Below are 15,022 nucleotides of genomic sequence, written 5' to 3' on the forward strand. Positions count from 1 at the left end.
ATGGTGGGGGTGGTGGTGGATGTATGTACAATCCCGAGGAGATTTAACCAGGGAAAGGCTGGTCTGAAATAGGCCAAACAGCCATTTTGGAGGTGGGTTCTGAGTGGGCCAGACTGAATGCTATACTGGGGGTGGGGGGGGTGTATGACATAACACAGAATAGATTACAAATTCATTGTTTTTTAATAAACTTGTCACTGTACCGCTGGTAGTTTGTCATTAAAAAAACAATGTTCGAAAAAAATCGACTCGTTTCCTAGTCGCACATCACTAACCCCGAATCGGGGGTTGACTTCAGCCTCGTACGACACGCTGGACGGACGCATCCCGATGCCCGAGACCTGGAGCTCAACCGAAGAGCGTCGGAACAGACTTGTTTGGAACTTGGAAGTACAAGTTCCCTGTAGTGAGTGAGTTCCGACCATAGCAGAGAGGTGTCACTGCTCCTCCCGCTGTCAGCGGATCTCAGGTCTGTTGTTGGCGGTCTGCTGAAGACTCATGAGAGCCGAGCCGCTCCGGTCCAGCAGTCTGGTCGTGTTTACCTGAAGCCGGGGAGCTCGGGTCTTAAGAGAGGGGTTCTGACCGCAGGCATGTCCAGTGGATCTCCCGAGACTGCTTAGCTCTCTAGTACGGTAGCATTAGCTAGCTTAGTAGTGCTAGCTACTAAAGCCATTTCATGCATGCTCTGCCTGGGCTAACGTTAGCTTATGAGTGATATAGTCTTGAGGTATTGTTGTTCAGCAGTGGATAACGGCATGCTTGGAGCTGGTTGGAGGATTGTAATTTATAACTTGGATGTGTGCACCCGATATGCTGAAGTCCTGATGCTATCTGACCTTGTTATTAAAGTAGCTGCTCAGATAGCCACACGATGAGTAAACACAAGCTGTCTGACACCTGAGAGATAATCTAACGCAATGCAACGCTATTTATATCATTGGGACATGTTGGTGTTCTTTAGTTATTGTGGTCATCCTTGTCACGTTTCATTGGACCAGGGTGATCAAGAAAATCAACGTGTGTCATTTAGCTTTATGTAACGAACAAAAATAAATGATCCTAATTAATGTATACCCATTATGTAAAGTCACCTAAATCCTTTCATTGATATATTGTGTAACAGTGGCATCTGACAGTGATCTAACAGTGGCATATTCCTGTTACTTTTAACGTCTTGCCACCCACTGTGGTCCATGGAAGACCTGCACAGATCTGCCTTACCCTGGTAGAGTAGGACTACATCATGTGGGCGGTGACCGTGGGCTAATTGATGTCTTTATGTCAGGTGATCCTCCAATAAGGCCATGTCCAGACAGAGCAGGAACAGCGGAGCCGCGTGGAGGTACGTGCGGAGCGGGATCCGGCGCGACGCGGACGCCAGGGCGCTGGTGTTGGCGTCGGAGAACGGAGACTGGGACTACGAGCGCCTGCAGGTAGGAGGTGTTGGGTGATCTACACATGTAACATAGGGCACCCTGCTGATACAGTGCTCTATATCTTTAGAACCCTGATTCTAAGGGATGTACTTTATCCTGCCCAAACAGATGCTTTGTCCCTGCAGGCTGTTTCACGACTACGGCTCTGTTGATGTCATTCAGACCAACGTTAACTTGTTTCTGATTGGTTCTGCTGCCTTCAAGTACAGCGACTCGGACTCGGAGGCGGAGCTCCCGGCGGCGGGGGGCGTGGCCCCGGTGCCCAGCGCGGTGCCCGTCACCGGGGAGTCGTACTGCGGCTGCGACTCCCAGGCGGAGACCGGCTTCAGCCCCCGTCTGAGAGGCTTCCACCGGGCGAAGGACTGCCGCTGCGGGGAGGAGGAGCAAGGTGGGCGCGGACACGCCTCCTTTAGAGAGCCCCTCCTACTACCCTGCCCTAACCCTACTACCCTAACCCTAACCGCTGCGGGGAGGAGGAGCAAGGTGGGCGCGCGGACACGCCTCCTTTAGAGAGCCCCTCCTACTACCCTGCCCTAACCCTACTGCCGCTGTGGGGAGGAGGAGCAAGGTGGGCGCGCGGACACGCCTCCTTTAGAGAGCCCCTCCTACTACCCTGCCCTAACCCTACTAGCCTACTACCCTAACCCTAACCCTAACCCTAACCGCTGTGGGGAGGAGGAGCAAGGTGGGCGCGCGGACACGCCTCCTTTAGAGAGCCCCTCCTACTACCCTGCCCTAACCCTACTGCCGCTGTGGGGAGGAGGAGCAAGGTGGGCGCGCGGACACGCCTCCTTTAGAGAGCCCCTCCTACTACCCTGCCCTAACCCTACTAGCCTAACCCTAGCACCCTACCCTAACCCTACTAGCCTACTACCCTAACCCTACCCTAACCCTAACCCTAACCCTAACCGCTGCGGGGAGGAGGAGCAAGGTGGGCGCGCGGACACGCCTCCTTTAGAGAGCCCCTCCTACTACCCTGCCCTAACCCTACTAGCCTACTACCCTAACCCTAACCCTAACCCTAGCACCCTACCCTAACCCTACTAGCCTACTACCCTAACCCTAACCCTAACCCTACCCTAACCCTTCCACCTGAGACCGGGGGCTGTGTGTTCCGGCCCGCTACAGGAACAGGAAGTCTCCTCCCCGTTGTTCAGTCCTTCAGCTAACCCTCTCAGCCGAGTCACATGCGTCTCAGGCTCTAACAGAACATAAGCTTTACGTTGTTGTCATTAAGATGTAGGAAGGATGTATGGTAGCGTGTGTTTAATTAAAGGTTTAAGTTCTGGTGGGCACAACACAACGGCTCTCTGTCCAGAGCTGGACTGGGTGTGGGATGGAGGCAGCGGCTCCTCGGCCACGCGGCTGAGCTGCGGCGACCGGCAGGTGAACTTCCACAGCGAGTACAGCTGCGGCACGGCTGCGGTGCGCGGCTCCAAGGAGCTGGCGGACGGCCAGCACTTCTGGGAGGTGAAGATGACCTCTCCGGTGTACGGCACCGACATGGTGAGCCTCGTCCCGCCGACACGCACGCCGCCGTTCCTCCGCCTCCAGAGGAGGTATCCGTGGTTTGAGAACGGGCGTGTTTCTTGTCTCGCTGTGCAGATGGTCGGCATCGGCACCTCGGACATCAACCTGGACAAGTACCGCCACTCCTTCTGCAGCCTTCTGGGGAAGGACTGTGAGAGCTGGGGCCTCTCCTACACCGGTACGGAGGGCCGAGGCGTGGCTCGGGTTCAGCTCTGACTAGCTGGTTCAAAAAGAAGAGATGGTTTTCATTTGATGACTCTGTCCCCCCCCCCCCCCGCCGTAGGGTTGCTGCATCACCAGGGGGACAAGATGAGCTTCTCGTCCCGCTTCGGTCAGGGCTCCATCATCGGGGTCCACCTGGACACCTGGCACGGCATGCTCACCTTCTTCAAGAACCGCAAGTGTATCGGTGAGTGCAGCGAGGCACAGCGTCCAGTTCTCCTGTCCTGGGATGCTGCGACTCAAGGTCTTAAAGTCACTTCAAGTCTTAAAGTCATAGATGGTCAGTCGTGTTTTAACGGATAACATTATGGCTTTGAGGTCAATAAAAAGGTAGCATTTTTATCTGGAGTCTGAGCTTGGACCTGTCCTCATTTAAGGATCTTAAAAGCCTTCTTGAAGCTTTGGTGTTGACCAACCCAACACAGGGATTCTTCTGGAAGTTGTAATACTGAGTTGATCAGTGTGAGCTCACGTCGACCTTCCTTCCTCTCCTCCGGTTCCTCCGCCGCTCCGGCGTGAAGGCGTGGCCGCCACCCAGCTGCACAACAAGCGCTTCTACCCGATGGCGTGCTCCACGGCGGCCAAGAGCAGCATGAAGGTGATCCGCTCCTGCTCCGCCCCCACCTCGCTGCAGTACCTCTGCTGCGCCCGTCTGCGCCGCCTGCTGCCCGGCTGCTCCGACACGCTGGACGTGCTGCCGCTGCCGCCCGGCCTCCGCCAGCTGCTGCACAACAAGCTGGGCTGGGTGCTCAGCCTGGACGGGGGCGCGCCGCCGGGGGGGGCCGGGCCCCGCGGGCCCCCGGCGGCCCCGACCGGGGCGTCCTCGTCGGAGAGCGACTCTGAGGGCTGCGCGTCGGACCGGGAGGCCGGCCGGAGGAAGAGGTTTCGCTGGACATGAGGTCCGCCTTCCTGCTCGTCTCCTGGACCACGTCGGTGGAGGACCAGGCGGGCGGGGCGCCCTCGGTGTGCCCCCCCCCCCCCCCCCGCGGGGTTCCCCCGCAGACAGACGCGCTGAGCCTGAGGTCAGAGACGATGGCGTCACTCGCCGCTTCCTTAGGGAGGAAAACCAGACGGACGGTTAGTGTTCAACCGGCACATTTCTGATGTGTTGTTGCGTTAGTATTCTGCGTCCATATGATCACCACACTCCATGCTGCTTCAGTAGTGTCTTAAAGGTGGGGGCCTCTGGGCTTAGCCCCTCTTCGGTTGGCCTGTGTGTGTGTGTGTGTGTGTTGCTTTCTAGACAGGCGGTTTTACGATGGTTCATGACAGATGGTAGCAAAGGATTGTTCTAATTCTTTTTCATTCTGCATCTTTGTAACAATAGTTGTTGCCAAAACAAGGATATCTCCACCAGGTTTGTCCGTCCTACGGTTCCATTTTGACCGTGTTCTGTGTGGCTGTCATAATCAGAACTATAGTTGTGGTTATTGTGTGTCATAGTGTGACAAAGTATACTATTAAAGCTCTATTTTAACATGAGGAAATGATTATAGAATGTATAATATCTGACATTTCTGACGCTATTTTCTTTTTCTGATGCCAATACTTGTTTGACCCGTGCTATTAGTATTCAAAAAAACGTGATCCAGATTATGCTTGAAATGTTTCCTTTTATATTTGATTTGATTTTAAGCTAATTATTGCATTCAACTATATGTAAAAATATACATGCACGTAATATAGAAAGAAGACTAATAACTGACTGAGTTTGTACTCACTGTAACGGACAGGACTCTACTTCTGTTGACGGTATTAGAGGATACAACTTACTCTGTTTGATGCAAGCTCTCCCTCCAATGCATTGTCTGTAACTGCTTATCTTTAGGACAATCTCCTATCCAAGTCATGGAATTTGCTATGAAGTATTTTTTAAGTTTAAAACCCAAACCGCTCCACACATTGGAAGAGGTTTGAAGATGCTCCGCCCTCATCAACCCGAATGGTTTCAGTGGGCTTCAGGTCTGAAACACGATCAGACTTCTATGCACGTTGGCTTCCTGCAGGCAGAGACTCTTGTGACTTCATACAGGAGGTGTTCATGAGGCACCTGTTCTTCAGGCAATCATGGAGAAGTTGGGGTATTCCTTGTTGTGGGATGAGACTGGGGTCTGTGAATCAAAATGTCCTGTGATGATTCATTCATCAATTCAAATGCTTATATGTCACTGTTAAGTTTTGTGAAATTTATTCAAGCTCTTTTTGCTAAATGACATCAAGGGTAAATAAAAGGGATATTCTATAACTTGCAATGTTGACACATCTGTTATTCTTTACCTGCTTTCTACTGTATATGTCCAGCATGGCCTTTTAAAGACACTAACATAACCGGAAGGAAGAATGTATCTGCATACGTCTTTAATAAAAATTCAAGTATTTTCCTGTTGTACGGTTTTTTGTGTATTTAAAATTTTTTAGTGGTTTTACCAGGATTATAGGTTAAACCTTTTTAAACATTTGTTTTTTGATAATTATATCATATTCTTCATACATCGAACTGGTTATGTCATCTTACTATAATAATCTGGCTTATTATTATTGGCGTAGAAAAACACAATCAAGAGTCTTACTTTTCAATTATATGTATTTTAAAGAAACAACATAATCTTTCATTGTTTTGTTTCATTGGCTTTCGAGACATCGATATAATATCTGAATAGCTTCATTATATGCGGAACCAAAGAATCCAGTCGAATCCACCCGGAGCTTTTAGCGAGTCGCCCGCACCACCCGGAGCCCTTAGCGAGTCGCACCACCGTGCGGAACTATCGTAGCCTGCTGAGGTCAATTGAAGCAAACAGTAGGATTTAAGGTATTTCAGCTGCATTTTACTTTTTTTTAGACCATTAAATTGTACTGCATGTAACCAGGTGAACTGGCTTGTTAATGGACATCAGTAAACAGCCGACTGGTTACCCCGACCATGGCAGATGTCGCCCATAAACGTTCACATGTGTTTAAATTGTATAAGAACACAATGCGTGTGGTTCTTCATGACCACAACAACCAATAAGAAGAGTAGTCCACATATGCAATGCTTCCGTTTAGCACATGCCATCAGCTGTTATCATTTCACTGCATTGTTGTGAAACGTGAATAAAGTCATTCAACTAACCGGAACTGCTTGCAGGCCCCAAAGCTTCACCTGCCAAGAGGGACCACCGAGCCACCATGGTGAAGAAGAAGAGGATCCGCCTGATCGCCGAGATGGCCCGCAAGGTCCGAGCGTACCGGGAGCTGAAGGCCCGGCCGCGGGACTCCCAGCGCTACGCCCTGGACTACGACACCATGAAGCGTCCGTTCACCGGGAAGACGCTGCCGGTGCTGGCCTGGGAGGACGTGAGGAAGGAGAGCCGCCTCTTCTCGCTGCTGGCCGGGATGAGGCTCTTCGGAGTCGGCCGCATCTTCACCCGCAAGTCGTGGGTGGAGGACCACCCGGAGCCAAGCTACTGGCAGATCACGAAGGTCAAGGTGGACTACACCGCGGAGGTAAACGGGGTGTGATGGCGGATGGTAATGCATGCAGGTCATGATGTTTCATGACGTTCATCCTCACGTGGATCATAGATGAAAATACATTTGGATTCCCATTGGGCTAAAAACAAACAAATTCAAAAACCCTTTGATTCCTGGACTTTTAAAACCCTATTTAGGGCTCTGTTTTCTTATTTTTTAATTAGTTTAAATGCTGGTGCTTCACGGTTTTGTTCCAGTATGTGAGGTGAGCTGTATTCTATTGCCTTGTCCCTCTCTCAGAACATGGACCATGGAAAGGCCTGGGGAGTCCTCACCTCAAAAGGTAAATGTTTGTGAAACACAAGATGGAGGATAACCTGGCAGGCAGGACCAGAAGAGAAGGATGATGTTGAGTATAGAGCTGTTGAAGGATATGCACCAAGCTCCACATGTATTCTCATAATGAGCAGCTGTTGGGGTATTAAACCATCCAGTGACGACCGGCATGCCCTTTAAAACATGTCCCCCCCCCCCCCCAGGGCGGACGGAGGCGGAGCCCCGCGAGGTGGACAAGGCCGTGTACCACGACTGGCGCCTGGTGCCACGGCACGAGGAGCAGCGCTTCAGGGACTTCGCGCCGGCCCCCGAGGGCCCGGTGCGCTACGTGGCCTACCCCCCCCTGCTGAGGGCCGTGCTGCTGGCCCAGCGCCGGGGGGCCCTGGGCGGGGGCGCCGCGGGCGGGGGGGCCCCGGAGCCCCTGCTGCCGCTGAGGAGGGACGTCCTGCTCAGCAAGGACTATTTCCGCAAGCAGGAGCAAGAGAGGAGGGGGGAGCAGGGGACCCCGGTCTGAGGGGGGGGGGAGGGGGGACGACGACACTGGTCTGGGGGGGTACCCCGGTCCAAGGGAGACCAGCCTGCAGCCGGGGTCCTGGTTGGTCTGGTCCTCTGAGTGCAGGCGGCCCCCCCCCCCCGCGCTGACGGTCCTGAGTCCTCCTGCTGTCTCCGTGTCTCTCACCGTCTCTCACTGTCTCTGTGTGTCTCTGTAAATATTAAAGGTGCTTCCGGTGTTATGATCTGTAACTCTTCGGTCTCCAGTGCTTTGTGGTCACAGGTTTGTTTATACGCGGGCTGAAGGTCCATTTCATGGAATACGCCAAGCAATATATTTTCCTGATACTATTCAGTTTAAACATTTATATTATATTAGTAGCTCACCTACAGGGCAAGTTCACCTAAAGTAGCCCCTCCCTGCCTGTCTGAACACCGCCCACATTAGTCTGGGGGAAGCGGGCACATAAGACGAAAGATCATCTGGTAATATCTGCCCTCCAAACTAGTGGATGTGGATATTGAAGTAATCATACCAGTAACAGACAAACCAGTGTGTTACTGGTCCAGGAGGAAGAGGCGGAGCTGTGCTAGAGGAAGGGGGAGGGGCATGTTGGTCAGATGTTGGTGGTCATGACTACTGGGCCCTGCGGTCTACAAATCACAGGTACAGGATCTAGGTTTAGAACTCTTGCAAAAACAAAGGACTGCTAAACAGTGATTTATTCTAGTTTAGATTTTTCCCTTTTATATTTATTTAATTTAAAAAAATGAATGAATCTCCATGGTAGTGACCTCCCAGCCTTTGGGGGCGGTGTTTTGCCCGGCGGCGACCCGATGACTTAATACTTGAAGGAGCTGAGCTTCTGCAGCCAAGGAGCCAAAGAGCCGGTACCGTCCTGTATCACCATGATCTGCCTCCTACTGACAGTGTTCGCGAACGTTCTCCAGACAGGTTGGTGATTTATTATTTTATCATTAAAGCAGTCCGTGCTGTATATCTCCCTAGTCTGAACCTTAGCGGGCCGGGAGATGCAGACCGGTGCTAAGGAACACGTGAGAACGTGGATGATATTGCTGTAATAGATTAAGTGCTGAGTAAAAGAAAAGAGAATAAACATAAAGAAAGCTGTTCTGGTACAAACCCCACTTATCACTGAACAGATGAAACGGTTCTGACCATTACCGTGTGTTGATGAACCGAAACCACGTCTGATCTGAGGTAGCGCCATGGCCCATGGCAGTCATCGGACGTCCATCGCCCGCATGGGGGGGGGGGATCCGCCTGGAACAGATCCTGTTCACTGGGTCATTATAGGTTGGACGGGGGTGAACGAGAGGACGTTCGTGGCGGTGAAGCCGGACGGCGTCCAGCGGCGGCTGGTGGGAGACATCGTCAGACGCTTCGAGAAGAAGGGCTTCAAACTGGTCGGGATGAAACTGGTCCAGGTAACTAGAGAGACTAGTCCAGAGAGAGAGAGATACTAGTCAAGAGAGAGACCACTGCCCCATGCTCATACCCTCCAGTAACTCAATACCCGTGTGTGTGTGTGTGTGTGTGTGTGTGTGTGTGTGTGTGTGTGTGTGTGTGTGTGTGTGCCCACCAGGCCTCCGAGGACCTTCTGAAGGACCACTACCGGGACCTTCAGACCAAGCCGTTCTTCGACGGTCTGGTTCGCTACATGGGCTCCGGACCCATGGTTGCCATGGTAACATCGTTCTAGTGTAACGCACTATAACCTACCGTCGTTCACATGACAGCCGCTCGGCACAGTAGGGATGTGAAACCAAACACACACAACCTGCGATTTAGGGGTTTCACTAATTATTCTCTTTGATCCATTGTTGTCATAATGGGTTAAACATTTTGTATTTAAAATGAGAACAAATACATGGCATGCAGAAATAAAGTCTGCGACGACGACAGAGTTCCCGCTACGGTAACCGTGGTAACGCGGCCGTGTGTCCGTCCAGGTGTGGCAGGGGCTGGACGTGGTGAAGACATCCCGCCGGATGCTCGGCGAGACGAACCCGGCCGACTCTCTGCCCGGGACGGTCCGGGGGGACTACTGCGTGGAGGTGGGCAGGTACGGTGACCTCACTTCCTGTCCATGACTTCCTGTGCGACCGTAGACTCTGAGCAGGACCCCTGGTGGGCGGGGGGGGGCTCTGTCTGCTGGATGGTTCTCTCCCGGTCTTCTAACTTCAGTCACTTCTTAACCCAGGAGGAAATAATAACTTAGTGCCCTCGTGGAGGTGTGGCGGCGTCTGGCCTGCAGGGGGTGCATGGAGCACCGGGTCTGCTGGGGTGATGGGGTCTCATTGCGGACAGGTGTCTGCAATCTGACCCAATCAGGAAGTGTGTATTTATGTGCCTGCTCGTGACTGGGACCCCCCCCCCCCCCCCCCCCCATCTCGCCCTCGGTCCCGGGGTGGGCCTGTCCCGCTGCAGGGCTGCGGCACCGGTCCGCGGGCTCGGGATCGGTCGTCGGTCTGACAGAGGGGGAGCCAGGTGGCCTCAGTGATGTTGACGGCCGCCGAGAGGCTCCCGGGCTGGTGGTACCGGACCCAGGTAGATGTTCTGGTCGGAAGCCCCTCGACGAACCTCTCCAGGGCCACCTGCTCCACTATGTCCTCCGGTGTGTGTTGTTCCGGGTCCAGCCACCTCCTCGCCTGGTCCCGCAGCTGCTGGGCGTGGGTGAAGGGCCGGTCGCCGTCGGTGAAGGCCAGGGCCCGGAACCGGCGGCGATGTTCCTCCGGGTTTAGGCCCAACCGGTCCCGGATAGCCCTGGTGACGGTGTCAAAGTCCTTCTGGGCCGCCGCTGGTAGGCTGTGGGCCGCGAGCTGGGCCTCTCCCGTCAGCAGAGGCAGGAGACGGTGGGCCCACTCCTGAGGCGGACACTCGGAGACCTCGGCCACCCCCCGGAAGGTCTCCAGGAAGGCCTCTGGGTCGTCGGCCTCCCCCATCTTGGGGACGTATATATGTCGCCGCGGTCGGGTTTCCCCGCCGCGTTCTCCGGAGCCGAGTAGCTCCCGCATGGCCTCCCGGTCGGTGGCCAAGGAGCGGGCCAGCTCCACCAGGACCTCGTTCTGGGCCTGCTGCAGTTGGGTCTGTCGCTCCGCTCTTTGGTCCAGGTGTCCGAGGACACTGGCCAATGATGATGCATCCATACTTGACTCCGCCCCACGATGGGCGCCAGTGTAACGGGTTCACGGAGTCAGGACACAGTTCTTTGTGGGAATGGAGCGAACTCCTGTTTATTTCCACTTCGATTACACAATCTTAAAGACACACGAACAACAGGACAACGCTTCACTGTTCAATCCGTCCGTCTCCTGGTTTTACGGCGCTCTCTCTGGCTCGCAGAGAGCGTCTTCCTCCTCCCTATCTCAACCCCTGACTGAAAGACAAGCAGGCACATAAATACACACTTCCTGATTGGGTCAGATTGCAGACACCTGTCCGCAATCAGACCCATCACCCCAGCAGACCCGGTGCTCCATGCTCCCCCTGCAGGCCAGACGCCACCCCACCTCCACAGCCCTCCACTATGACATGAGATTATTATGGTATGTTAGAATACAGTTTCCCTTCATTAATCTGATCCAGAGGAGCCTTTAATTGAAGTGTGTGTGTGTGTGTGTGTGTGTGTGTGTGTGTGTGTGTGTGTGTGTGTGTGTGTGTGTGTGTGTGTGTGTGTGTGTGTTACTGTGTGTGTGTGTGTGTGTGTGTGTGTTACTGTGTGTGTGTGCGTGTGTGTGTGTGTGTGTGTGTGTGTGTGTGTGTGTTACTGTGTGTGTGTGTGTGTGTGTGTGTGTGTGTGTGTGTGTGTGTGTGTGTGTGTGTGCAGGAACGTGATCCATGGCAGCGACTCTGTGGAGAGCGCCCAGCGGGAGATCTCTCTGTGGTTCCGGAACGAGGAGATCCAGTGCTGGGAGGATCCCGCCAGCCCCTGGATCTACGCCTAGACCACTGGATCTACGCCTAGACCACTGGATCTACGCCTAGACCACTGGATCTAGACCACTGGATCTACGCCTAGACCACTGGATCTAGACCACTGGATCTACGCCCAGTCCAGTCCTCTGCTCTCTGTAGGACTAGATCCTAGTCATATAGAGGAACTGCACCTTTAGCAAAGACCCATCACAGATGTGTTAGTTTAGCCTTTCATTCCGTAGCCTTACTCTGTAGTCTAGCGCTTGCAGGTTTAGTTCATGATTTCCATATTGCCTGAAGCGCGCAGCGGAATATTTGTATAATCGCTAGGAAGCCCTAGGGATGACGGCAGCTTGAGGCGGGGTGGTGGGAGTCTGAGATGAGATGAGAGGAGGTCTGCAGCCTGCATGTTGGACACGAGGACATGCAAGGCTTCTGCTTTGCACTTTGGGAGGAACCGTTGTAAAGCTTTGTTTTAATAATGCAAACCTGCAGCCAAAAATAGCTTCTAGCAAAACTTAAGAATGACAAAATCAGCATTTTTAAATGCCTTTTTTCAAAACCAAAAAGAAACTAGTTTGAAAATTCCTGTTGGCTTTGTTGTTGGTGGTAGTAATGTCAAGTTGTACAGTTATTTTTGTATTGTTCCCTAGTTTGGACCAGAGCGCTCTCTGAGCCATTTGAGGTGCTGTGTGTGCATGTGGCTGTATGAACTCTGTCCAAAAGTGTCCCTCACACACTTTGCTTTACATGAGAGTTCCATGTCCACAGGAACGCTGGCTATGCAATCCAAGGAGAATCTAACGGCCGGACGCAATAAAAACATTCCCAAGATATCTTTGAGCCAATGTCGCTTTTGTATTATATCTTATTTAAGTGAAGTGTTCAGTTAACGTGCCAAACACAAACAGAGAAACTGCAAAATAGTTTTTTCAGCGCACAAATGTTTAATATTTAATCCACAGAGATAGCGATAAACATACACGATTCCATACTGAACAAGGGGGCGGGGCCTTGGCGGGGAGATTTACAGTGAACCCCGTAGTGGGCGTCGCCCAGACAACATGCCGACACGCCCCTCCTGGACCGAGGGAGGCGAGGTAATGAGCCCCGCCCTGGGACCCCTCAGACGGCTCCTCCTCCACGCTTTGGTTTAGCTACTACACTAGCCTGGTCCGTCCCGCTGGCTGCTACGGCAACAGGCCAGCCCTACGGAGGTGTGCTGTGACCACGACCACCTCTGACGGAGGTGTGCTGTGACCACGACCACCTGGTCTGACCGGAGTGGTCAGACCAGGTGGTCTGACGGAGGTGTGCTGTGACCATGAAGGTGTGACCACGACCACCTGGTCTGACCGGTGAGGTCAGCAGCACATTAGGCTTCATGAGGACAGAGAGCAGATTAATTAACCAAACTAGCGTTTCATATTCGACTATAAGGGGCAGATTAAGGTTTTGTTTCACAGAATTGAAACATGACTAAAGATTGGAGGAATGGCCGTTGTGTTCTGTTTGGTTCCTCGTCCTCTGGGCCTCGTCGCTCTGACCTTAATCAGACGATCTCATGGCTGCCTTCATTACCAAACCGCCTGACACTCGTTACAGCTCCCCACCAATCAGTGAGCTTCCTCTACATGTCAACAGCCAATCAGGCATGGCCTGGGGTGGGCCTGATAACCATCGGGGGGGGGGGGGATGCAGGACAGGTCAGAGGTCATACAGGAGTTACAGCGAGCTGCCAGGAGTTTATACAGAGGGGTTATGATGCTGGGGACCAGGGCCGTCACCGTGGTTACATTAAGGAGGGGGGGGGGGGGGGGGTACTTACAAGGCAAGAAGTCTAGTTACAAGGTAGGAGTAAAGTGGGAGTAGATACAGTCGATACGGAGGACCCCCCCACAGTCTCCTGGGCGTCACGGTAACGGGTTTAATAATCTTTAGATGATGGGTAGCAGGGTGGTGGTGGAGGAGGAGGAGCTGGGTGGAGGAGGAGGAGGAGCTGGAGGAGGAGGAGCTGGGTGGAGGAGGAGGAGGAGCTGGAGGAGGAGGAGCTGGGTGGAGGAGGAGGAGCTGGAGGAGGAGGAGCTGGAGGAGGAGGAGGAGGAGCTGGAGGAGGAGGAGCTGGGTGGAGGAGGAGCAGCTGGAGGAGGTGGAGCTGGGTGGAGGAGGTGCAGGTCACTCGGGGACGTAGGACACCTGCCACACGATGATGTGGCTCCGCTCCGCCTTGCACAGCGCCGGCTTCATCTGCGGCGCCGGGCCCGCCTCCCCGCCGCCCTCCTCCGTCTCATCGTCCTCCCCGTCGCCTGGACCGCAGAACCAGAGGAGAACCACACGTTAGAACCAGAGGAGAACCACACGTTAGAACCACAGGAGAACCACACGTTAGAACCAGAGGAGAACCACACGTTAGAACCACACGTTAGAACCAGAGGAGAACCACAGGGTAGAACCACACGTTAGAACCAGAGGAGAACCACAGGGTAGAACCACAGGAGAACCACACGTTAGAACCACACAATAGAACCATAAAGTCATAAATATTTGCACTGTTAAGCCCTTTGAGACTGTAATGGTGATTAAGGGCTATACAAATAAAATGTAATTGAATTGAACCACACTTTACATAGAACCGCAGAACCACACGTTACACAGAGAACCACAGGGTAGAACCATAGGGTAGAACCACAGGGTAGAACCACGGGGTAGAACCACAGGGTAGAACCACAGGGCAGAACCACAGGGTAGAACCACAGGGTAGAACCAGAGGAGAACCACAGGGCAGAACCACAGAGGAGAACCACAGAGGAGAACCACAGGGTAGAACCACAGGGTAGAACCACAGGGAAGAACCAAGGGGTAGAACCACAGGGTAGAACCACGGGGTAGAACCACAGGGTAGAACCACAGGGTAGAACCACAGGGCAGAACCACAGGGTAGAACCACGGGTTCTTTAACCCCCGCTCACCGTGTGTGTGCGTGTTTGTGCATGTGTGCGTGTTTGTGCATGTGTGCGCGTGTGCGCGTGCACGGTCCTCACCGATGCGGAAGTCGATGTAGCCCTCGCCGCCGCTGAGCACCAGGACGTTCTGCACGCTCTGGGCCTCCGTCTCCGGGGGGGCCGAGGACCCCTGGCCCTCCGACGGGCTGTCCAGCACGCTGCCGTTCAGGGTGGCCAGCACGTTGCCTGAGGGAAAAGACACCGGCAGGAGTCAGGGAGGGGGGGCGGAGAGGCCTTCAGCTCTGCATCACGGCGTTTATCACTGACTTACAGTAAGGCCCAATCCCATTTCTACCCCTTACCCCTTCAAAACTAGGGGGAGGGGTAAGGGGTAGAAATGGGATTGGCGTTAGGGGGCGTGTCCTCGGGACGCTAGGGGGCGTGTCCTCTGGGCGTTAGTGGGCGTGTCCTCGAGGCGTGTTCTTGGGTGTTATGGGGCGTGTCCTCGGGACATTAGGGGGCGTGTCCTCGGGGCGTTAGGGGGCGTATCCTCTGGGCGTTAGGGGTGTGTCCTCGGGGCGTTAGGGGGCGTGTCCTCAGGGCGTTAGGGGGCGTGTTCTGGGCGTTAGGGGGTGTGTTCTTGGGCGTTAGGGGGCGTGTCCTCGGGC

General features: G+C 53.7%; 4 protein-coding genes across 7 annotated transcripts in view; 3 read left to right on the forward strand and 1 right to left on the reverse strand.

The window, feature by feature from the left end:
- Nucleotides 1-11: 11 nt before the first annotated feature.
- spsb3a (splA/ryanodine receptor domain and SOCS box containing 3a) lies at nt 12-5,591 on the forward strand. Of its 4 annotated transcripts, none has more exons than XM_056610588.1 (7): nt 12-410; nt 1,286-1,433; nt 1,641-1,824; nt 2,755-2,942; nt 3,042-3,144; nt 3,250-3,375; nt 3,710-5,591. In XM_056610588.1, exons 2-7 carry the CDS (start codon nt 1,305-1,307, stop codon nt 4,084-4,086), a joined length of 1,107 nt encoding a protein of 368 aa, XP_056466563.1. In that variant the 5' UTR covers nt 12-410; nt 1,286-1,304; the 3' UTR covers nt 4,087-5,591. The 4 variants fall into 4 exon arrangements, with proteins under 4 accessions (XP_056466563.1, XP_056466546.1, XP_056466555.1 ...); XM_056610571.1 differs by having other exon boundaries at nt 13-627; XM_056610580.1 differs by having other exon boundaries at nt 13-406.
- A 299-nt stretch (nt 5,592-5,890) lies between these two features.
- mrps34 (mitochondrial ribosomal protein S34) lies at nt 5,891-7,742 on the forward strand. Its single transcript, XM_056610946.1, has 4 exons — nt 5,891-6,000; nt 6,319-6,677; nt 6,945-6,987; nt 7,184-7,742. The coding sequence occupies exons 2-4, from the start codon at nt 6,360-6,362 to the stop codon at nt 7,492-7,494; spliced, it is 672 nt and encodes a 223-aa protein (XP_056466921.1). The 5' UTR covers nt 5,891-6,000; nt 6,319-6,359; the 3' UTR covers nt 7,495-7,742.
- Nucleotides 7,743-8,127: 385 nt separating this feature from the next.
- Nucleotides 8,128-12,251, forward strand: LOC130405842 (nucleoside diphosphate kinase 3-like). The gene is made up of 5 exons (XM_056611102.1): nt 8,128-8,427; nt 8,791-8,921; nt 9,080-9,181; nt 9,447-9,559; nt 11,324-12,251. The coding sequence occupies exons 1-5, from the start codon at nt 8,382-8,384 to the stop codon at nt 11,439-11,441; spliced, it is 510 nt and encodes a 169-aa protein (XP_056467077.1). The 5' UTR covers nt 8,128-8,381; the 3' UTR covers nt 11,442-12,251.
- A 100-nt stretch (nt 12,252-12,351) lies between these two features.
- Nucleotides 12,352-15,022, reverse strand: part of LOC130403646 (C-Jun-amino-terminal kinase-interacting protein 3-like) — a 5,654-nt gene continuing 2,983 nt past the window's right edge. Inside the window, exons 2-3 of the mRNA XM_056608067.1 lie at nt 14,454-14,600; nt 12,352-13,718 (exon numbers count right to left, since the gene is read on the reverse strand). Of these exons, the coding sequence (XP_056464042.1) occupies nt 13,588-13,718; nt 14,454-14,600 (278 nt within the window). The 3' untranslated portion in view covers nt 12,352-13,587. The remainder of the gene's footprint in view (nt 13,719-14,453; nt 14,601-15,022) is intronic.

The sequence above is a fragment of the Gadus chalcogrammus genome, chromosome 2, assembly GCF_026213295.1.
Source record: "Gadus chalcogrammus isolate NIFS_2021 chromosome 2, NIFS_Gcha_1.0, whole genome shotgun sequence".
Taxonomy (NCBI): domain Eukaryota; kingdom Metazoa; phylum Chordata; class Actinopteri; order Gadiformes; family Gadidae; genus Gadus; species Gadus chalcogrammus.

Coding starts and splice junctions, on each gene's coding strand:
- spsb3a (XM_056610588.1), top strand. CDS start 1,305: ATGTCCAGACAGAGCAGGAACAGCGGAGCCGCGTGGAGGTACGTGCGG. Junction 2,943..3,041: donor CGGTGTACGGCACCGACATG/GTGAGCCTCGTC, acceptor CTCGCTGTGCAG/ATGGTCGGCATCGGCACCTC. Junction 3,376..3,709: donor CAAGAACCGCAAGTGTATCG/GTGAGTGCAGCG, acceptor TCCGGCGTGAAG/GCGTGGCCGCCACCCAGCTG.
- mrps34 (XM_056610946.1), top strand. CDS start 6,360: ATGGTGAAGAAGAAGAGGATCCGCCTGATCGCCGAGATGGCCCGCAAG. Junction 6,678..6,944: donor AGGTGGACTACACCGCGGAG/GTAAACGGGGTG, acceptor TCCCTCTCTCAG/AACATGGACCATGGAAAGGC. Junction 6,988..7,183: donor GGGAGTCCTCACCTCAAAAG/GTAAATGTTTGT, acceptor CCCCCCCCCCAG/GGCGGACGGAGGCGGAGCCC.
- LOC130405842 (XM_056611102.1), top strand. CDS start 8,382: ATGATCTGCCTCCTACTGACAGTGTTCGCGAACGTTCTCCAGACAG. Junction 8,428..8,790: donor CGCGAACGTTCTCCAGACAG/GTTGGTGATTTA, acceptor GGGTCATTATAG/GTTGGACGGGGGTGAACGAG. Junction 9,182..9,446: donor CCGGACCCATGGTTGCCATG/GTAACATCGTTC, acceptor GTGTCCGTCCAG/GTGTGGCAGGGGCTGGACGT.